The 7,807-nt window shown below is 44.7% G+C and overlaps 1 protein-coding gene across 2 annotated transcripts in view; it reads right to left on the bottom strand.

The window, feature by feature from the left end:
- The window catches only part of LOC123963878 (platelet-derived growth factor receptor beta-like), a 34,220-nt gene extending 26,647 nt beyond the window's left edge, over positions 1–7,573 (bottom strand). Inside the window, exons 1-9 of one of the 2 annotated variants that reach the window (XM_046040968.1) lie at positions 7,520–7,568; positions 6,248–6,336; positions 3,441–3,509; positions 3,278–3,372; positions 2,071–2,266; positions 1,720–1,980; positions 1,470–1,600; positions 1,278–1,359; positions 989–1,063 (exon numbers count right to left, since the gene is read on the bottom strand). In XM_046040968.1, coding sequence (XP_045896924.1) covers positions 989–1,063; positions 1,278–1,359; positions 1,470–1,600; positions 1,720–1,980; positions 2,071–2,266; positions 3,278–3,372; positions 3,441–3,495 — 895 coding nt within the window. In that variant the 5' untranslated portion in view covers positions 3,496–3,509; positions 6,248–6,336; positions 7,520–7,568. Of the gene's footprint in view, positions 1–988; positions 1,064–1,277; positions 1,360–1,469; positions 1,601–1,719; positions 1,981–2,070; positions 2,267–3,277; positions 3,373–3,440; positions 3,510–6,247; positions 6,337–7,519 lie in introns of both variants that reach the window. The other variant, XM_046040969.1, reaches the window with a different exon arrangement.
- Between the last annotated feature and the right edge of the window lie 234 nt (positions 7,574–7,807).

Genomic DNA, 7,807 nt, shown 5'->3' with positions numbered 1-7,807 from the left:
CTCTGTTTGTTCACTTGTCTGTTTTCACCTGTCTGTTTGTTCACTTGTCTGTGTGTTCACTTGTCTGTTCACCTGTCTGTCTGTTCACTTGTCTGTCTGTTTACCTGTCTGTGTTCACCTGTCTGTGTGTTCAACTGTTTGTGTGTTCACCTGTTGGTGTTCACCTGTCGGTGTTCACCTGTCTGTGTGTTCACTTGTCTGTGTTCACCTGTCTGTATTCACCTGTCTGTGTGTTCACCTGTCTGTGTGTTCACTTGTCTGTGTGTTCACCTGTCTGTGTACTCACCCGTCTGTGTGTTCACTTGTCTGTATTCACCTGTCTGTGTATTCACTTGTCTGTGTTCACCTGTCTGTGTGTTCACTTGTCTGTTCACCTGTCTGTCTGTTCACTTGTCTGTCTGTTTACCTGTCTGTGTTCACCTGTCTGTGTGTTCAACTGTTTGTGTGTTCACCTGTTGGTGTTCACCTGTCGGTGTTCACCTGTCTGTGTGTTCACTTGTCTGTGTTCACCTGTCTGTATTCACCTGTCTGTGTGTTCACCTGTCTGTGTGTTCACTTGTCTGTGTGTTCACCTGTCTGTGTACTCACCCGTCTGTGTGTTCACTTGTCTGTATTCACCTGTCTGTGTATTCACTTGTCTGTGTTCACCTGTCTGTGTGTTCACTTGTCTGTTCACCTGTCTGTCTGTTCACTTGTCTGTCTGTTTACCTGTCTGTGTTCACCTGTCTGTGTGTTCAACTGTTTGTGTGTTCACCTGTTGGTGTTCACCTGTCGGTGTTCACCTGTCTGTGTGTTCACTTGTCTGTGTTCACCTGTCTGTATTCACCTGTCTGTGTGTTCACCTGTCTGTGTGTTCACTTGTCTGTGTGTTCACCTGTCTGTGTACTCACCCGTCTGTGTGTTCACTTGTCTGTATTCACCTGTCTGTGTATTCACTTGTCTGTGTTCACCTGTGTGTGTGTTCACCTGTCTGTGTGTTTGTACTCACCCAGTACTGTCACTGTGATGTTTTTCAACACAGTTTGTTCCTGCACCTTCTCCTTCACTGTGCACACATACACACCTACAGGAAACACACACACATCGTTATAATTACCTAAAAACAACTAAATCCCCAACAAGAACAGCTAATTCATCGTTACCATAGCAAATAATAAATGTCACTGATTACTTTTTTTTACCAGGTGAGTCACCATTAAGAACAATAATCTTAAAAAACTATTTGGGATTTAGTTTCCTCAGGGCTGTCTGTCAGGCAGCAGCAGACAGTGACCTACCAGAATCTTCCACCGTTGCCGCTGAGATGTTGACGAAGGAGCGGATGCGGTGGGGCAGGAAGTCTGTCACAGGTTCGATTTCCTGAAACAACACAAGAAAAAAAACTTTGAACATTTTAATTCAAATAAATCAGCAAAGTTTGATGACGTCACTGTTCAGACAGACAGGCAGGTGGAGAGAGATACAGCTACCTGTCTGCGGGGGAAGTCCCAGGAGAAGTAGACCACATCAGTGTCTTTGACAGTGCAGTTTACAGTGAGAACCTCCCCCTGCTTCAACACACTGCTGGACACCTCCAGGTCCACCTCCATGACCTTAGGGACTGAGAAACAGGTGAGAGGGAGACAGGTGAGAGAGACAGACAAGTCAGAGGAAGACAGACAGGTATGTGCTGTACTCTGTATGATTGTGTGTGTGACAAACTTGGTTTGATCTCCTCACCTACGATGCTGAAGACATAGTACACCTGAGACTCTCTCTCCTCGTCTCCGCGGGAGGCCAAGCACACATACGAAGTGTCGTTCAGACGCCCGGTGAAGCCTCGGCCCGGTTCGTACGTCATCCTAGTAACCGGCGTCCTGCCGGGACGTTCGTATAGCGAGACGTTGAGCCGTGGGTCGGACACTACACAGGGGATAGTATCTTCTTCAGCATCCTTCATCACCACACCTCGACCCAACGGGATGAACCATTCCTCAGGACCTGAGGGGCGACAGGTAGGATGGAAACATCAGGACAGTGGTCTCACAGGTAGGACGGACATGACCACTGAATGACGAATATCTCGGTCACCTTGACCAGGTATGAAGATGTCAATCTCTCTGCTCTGAGAGGACGATGCCTCTTCACAGGTGTATCTCCCAGAATTCCTCCAGGTGGCATTATAGAGCTGCAGGATGCTACTGGACCCCTGATTCTCCACAATGACCCCGTCCACCTGAGAGTCCAGAGGTAACTGCCATGTCACCTGACTCCAGCCCGAACACACCTGCAGAGACAGACAGCTACCTGACTCTAGACTGAACACACCTGCAGAGACAGACAGGTACCTGACTCTAGACTGAACACACCGGCAGAGAAAGACAGCTACCTGACTCTAGACTGAACACACCTGCAGACAGACAGGTACCTGACTCCTGCCCGAACACGCCTGCAGAGACAGACAGGTACCTGACTCTAGACTGAACACACCTGCAGAGAAAGACAGGCACCTGACTCTAGACTGAACACACCTGCAGAGAAAGACAGGCACCTGACTCTAGACTGAGCACACCTGCAGACAGACAGCTACCTGACTCTAGACTGAAGACACCTGCAGAGACACAGCTACCTGACTCCAGCCCGAACAAACCTGCAGAGACAGACAGCTACCTGACTCAAGACTGAACACACCTGCAGACAGACAGCTACCTGACTCCAGCCCGAACATACCTGCAGAGAAAGACAGGTACCTGACTCTAGACTGAACACACCTGCAGAGAAAGACAGGTACCTGACTCTAGACGGAACACACCTGCAGAGACACACAGCTACCTGACTCTAGACGGAACACACCTGCAGAGACAGACAGCTACCTGACTCTAGACTGAACACACCTGCAGAGACAGACAGGTACCTGACTCTAGACTGAACACACCTGCAGAGACACACAGCTACCTGACTCTAGACTGAACACACCTGCAGACAGACAGACACCTGACTCCAGCCCGAACACACCTGCAGAGACAGACAGGTACCTGACTCTAGACTGAACACACCTGCAGAGACAGACAGGTACCTGACTCTAGACTGAACACACCTGCAGAGAAAGACAGGCACCTGACTCTAGACTGAACACACCTGCAGACAGACAGCTACCTGACTCTAGACGGAACACACCTGCAGAGACAGACAGGTACCTGACTCTAGACTGAGCACACCTGCAGACAGACAGCTACCTGACTCTAGACTGAGCACACCTGCAGAGACAGACAGGTAACTGAACAGACTGTTTACTGACCACAGTGAAGTTGGAGTTTGAGTTGATCAGAACTTCAGAGGATGAAGGCTGCAGTTCCAGACTGATGACCCCTTCAGGAGGAACCAGTAACACACCTGCGGACAGGCAGACAGGTATCAGTCCACCTGTAAAGTCTGATGGATGTTTTAATGTTGTTACCCACCCAGGAGGAAGTGCAGCATGTTCAGACTTCCTGTTCGTCCTTTGATGGACGCCATTATGGCTGCAGATCCTGACCAACAACAAGATAGAGAGGAGAAATTTCATTTTAACGGTTGGTCCTTCCTCTGTGATGCTGCTACATGCCAGTTTATGATTATAGAGTGAAAGGCTAAAGCTAAAGCTAGCTAGATCATCATGCTGTAACCATGGAAACAGAGATCAGCTGCACTTTTATAAAAGTGCAGAGTACAGAGCGCTATGTAAATATTAATTCCTTCCTTCATTTCATATCATGCACAAACCCGGCACATTGCACATATATGTTGTTAATTGTTAATCCTTGTTATTCTATGTTTTTATATATTGTCAATTTATATATTTACGTACACAATACTCTCTTCCGTTGCAATATGTCTGCACAACACAAACCCATAATAATGCACATGAAAATATCTGCCATATTGTTCTTTCTCTGCCAATAGTTGTATATTTTTTTTCTATTCTTTTATTATTCTTATATCTCTTGCATCTGTTATTTGTTATTTACTGTATATTCGTCTCCGTGTAGCTCCTTATCACCAAAGCAAATTCCTTGTATGTGTAAAACACTGTCAAACACTTGGCAATAAAGCTCTTTCTGATTCTGAACATCTGCTGTAGGCCTGTCTTACATCACCTGTCAGTATCTAAGCTGATGTGTGTTATGGTTAATGGGTTGTTGTGTTACCGAAAGCTGATGTGTGTTAGTGACGTACTGAAGCTCTGAGGACAGAAGAAAGATTCAAAGCTGAAGCTTTAACTCTGAAACTCTCAGACATCTGTTAAATCATTTGAGCGCTGATGATTCAAACAGGCCTGAACACATTCCTCTGTGTGTTTTTACAGGGCAATTTTTTTTTCTTCTTCTCCCAGAGAAAAAGAAGACTGCTGAGTCCAGTCGTCCAATCAAAGCGTATCCCCAAGGATCTCAGCCAATCAGAGGTCTCATTGATCCTGCGTGAGGGAGGAATGTGAGTCGACCACCGAAGAAGAAAATAAACAGCAAAGTATTTCCTGTGGGCAGCAGAGGGGAAACTTTCCAGTTTAAATTCAGTTCATCACCCAGCTTTCAGCCAATCACAGCTCTGCAGCCATCTCAGGTTCTGTGGAAGCTGCACTTCAGTTCCTGGACTCGGATTGGACTGGTCTGAGATGTGTCAGTTTGAGGGGGCGGGAGTGTTAGCCTCCACTAAAAGAGGAGGCACTCTAAAGTTGTGTTATCTACATGTCTGTTTTTAGCTTGCTAATGTTAGCAACATGTGTGCTAGTTGGAGCATGTTTTAATAGTTCAGTTACTGAGGCTAATGCTAAGCTAGCTTCTGGATGTAGGTACAACAGCACACTGAGAGTCTAATCAGTGTTTCTTCACCTTCAATTGGTGATAGGTGATAAATGTCCACAATTGAACATGTGTTTATCTGCAGAGTGATGAGGTCACACAGGATCTGAGCTCTGATTGGCTGCTATGAGCCAAACACAAACAGGAACATCACAGTCTCTAATTTCTGGATATAAGAGAAGAACTGTACTCAGTGGTCAGTGTTTGTTTACCTGCATGTGTTTACCTGTGTGTGTGTGTGTGTGTGTGTGTGTGTGGACCAACCAGATGAAGCTTTTTCCATCAAATCCTCAAAACAGCTGGTTCTTTGATAAAAAGTCAAAGCTACAAGAAGCTTTTTGGACAAAATACGACTCCCGGGATGCATTTCACCAACAAGCAGCCAGTTTCTGTCCAACTTCCCTACACTGTCCTGTATGTAAAAAATACATGTATGTGTACTTGTTTACAAACTATTTTGAAAAGCCAGTAAAATGAGCTTTTTCTCAATAACATAAAAATAAAAACAATTTCTCCTGTTGGTCTGTCGCTGCATCAGTTCAAACACAGGAAACCCAAACGTACGAACAGAGACCAAACACATCCAGCATCCGTTAGCTTAGCCGCTGCACAAGACTAGGTAAGTAAGTAAGTTAGGTTTATTTGTATTGCACTTTTTATAGATAAAAATTACAAAGTGCTTCACAACATACACTGCAATAAAGTGAGGTAAAAGACATAAACATAGAAACACGTAGGAAAAACATAAATCAGACAGATACAAAACCCTCTAACAAAGTAAAAGCCTGTTTCCACAAGAATCAACAGAATTTAAACCACGTCAAAAGGGAGGTAAGAATCGCTGGAAACCCAGAGTCACGGACAGTCAGTGGATAGCCAGATTCTATAATGTAACTCTAGATGGTCGCAGTAAAGTTTGTTCTTCAAGTCGACTGAAGCAGAATATCATACACGATGTGAAAGAGAACGTGTTGTAATGGTAATTCTAAATATTCTAATAATCAGTTAACCCCCCTGTCTGCAGGATGTCCCGTGTTTCTATGACTCAGTGATTTATATTTGTTTTCCTCTCCTATGGCAACAAATTCTCACTCCCAACTCGTCACATTTGGACGCCTGGTCAAGACCGCTTGGCATCGCTTTTTAACGCCCTTTAGCAAGGTTTTTTGACGTGTAGGGCCGACGCGGTGGAATTAGCAAGAATAAATATGCCATGTCTTGTTAGACTAGTTAACCTTGTGAAACAATTTGGGTAGCTTTAGGCACAAAAACCACTTGGTCAAGTTTAGCAGCACATAAGAGGAAGAGTTGCATTGTGGGTAATGTAGGCGCCAGGTTTTGACAAGGAAGAAGAATGTGTGTAGTGAAAAAAAGAGGATCCTTCATGTTTGACAGTTATTAAACCAACAGCTGATCAGCAGGTGTCTCACCTGTCTGTCACGCCTCCATGCTGAAGGTTGTTTTCTGTCTCCTGGTTGGTTCAGATCAGATGACTGAAATGACCTCTGACCTTTAGAAACTGACAGAAACAGTTAATATGAGATCTAATGTGCTGACGATTTTACAGGCAGCATCATTATGGCGGCAGGACTCAGGAGGCCGGGCGGCGTCTATAATCAGCAGCTATCTGCTGATGTTTGTTTGATTTTGGTATGTTCTGTTTGGTTCCTGTCTGTCTTCTCATTCTCCGTCCTTGTTTATCTTTAGTTCTGTCAGGTATGCATTAGTTTATCTTGTTAACGCATTTAACAAGATAAAATAATGCATACCTCGTGTGTTTCAGTATGCTTCACTTTCTGTTTTATTTTGTAGTGTTCTGCCTCTTGTGTCTTGTGTAGCTTTGCTTTCTGTTATTGCTGATCGTCCCTGATTGTGTCCACCTGTGTCTCTTCCTGTTGGTTTGTAGGTCTGCATGTCTTCTCTGTCTTTGTCAGTGTATGTTGTCGAGTGTCTTGCCCTGTTTTAAAAAACTCTGTCGTGTTATTGGATGTTTCTGTCTCGTGGATTTATCTTTGGAGTATCGTTCTCTTTGGATTTCTGTGTGTTCTCTTCCTTGGTTTGCTGTTCCCTGGATGGCATGCTGCAGAGTTTTTGTAAGTTTATCATTTGATTTATTAAACATAAACAGTTTTTCCTTGCCTCTGTCACCTAGTGCTGCTCATGTCGGGATCTATTCTCTCTGTACATACTAAAACACAAAGAGTGCAGAGAGATAACGGTTGTTATGAACTGTAGATCTGCTCTGCCTGAAGCTTCCCTGTTTCTGAGCTCGTGCTCTGAGTGGTGGACAGACCAGAGCAGTCCTTTTACTTTAGTACAGTGAATATCCACATACAGTAAGCTTTAACGTCTCAGCTTTCTAAAACGTGATCAGAAAGACTAAAACAAAATTCTGATTACATTTAAATCTCTGTTTGCTGATCAGTTTATTCATTAAAGGACAGAGCTGTAGAATCAGAAACACATTCATGCATCAGGAATAGGAATCAGTCAGTACTTTTACTTCCAGTACCTTTTCACTGGTAATAGTTTCACTGAAATAGCCTTCTGAATCCAGTGGAGTATTTGTACATGCTGTGGTAGCTATGCTGCAGTATTTGATGGGGCGACAGAAAGTCTCATAAACAAGCCGAGTCAGAGGATGCTGGTCGACACGGAGACCAAGTTAAAGACTGAGAAAGAGACATTTAGTTTGTTCAAACCTTCTGATGCAGCTCTTCTTCTTCTTCTTCTTCTTCTTTTGCCTCGTCCTCCTCCTCTTCTTCTTCTCCTCTTCAGTCTCAGCTCATTCCAGACGGACGACGAGTGGAAACCAACAGCCTGACTCACAGTGGGGGGGGGGGCACCGTCTGTTTTCAATCTGCCTCTCTGTCCTTCGCCCTCCCTCTCTCTCTCTGACAGGAAGTGAACCGAGTCCAACACACACTAAAACACACACACACACACACACTGAAGGGACTTTTTGGATGCAGAGTGTGTTTCTGTGTGTG

Source organism: Micropterus dolomieu, linkage group LG23 (genome assembly GCF_021292245.1).
Source record: "Micropterus dolomieu isolate WLL.071019.BEF.003 ecotype Adirondacks linkage group LG23, ASM2129224v1, whole genome shotgun sequence".
Classification (NCBI taxonomy): domain Eukaryota; kingdom Metazoa; phylum Chordata; class Actinopteri; order Centrarchiformes; family Centrarchidae; genus Micropterus; species Micropterus dolomieu.
This window is presented reverse-complemented; position numbering and strand designations above follow the sequence as displayed.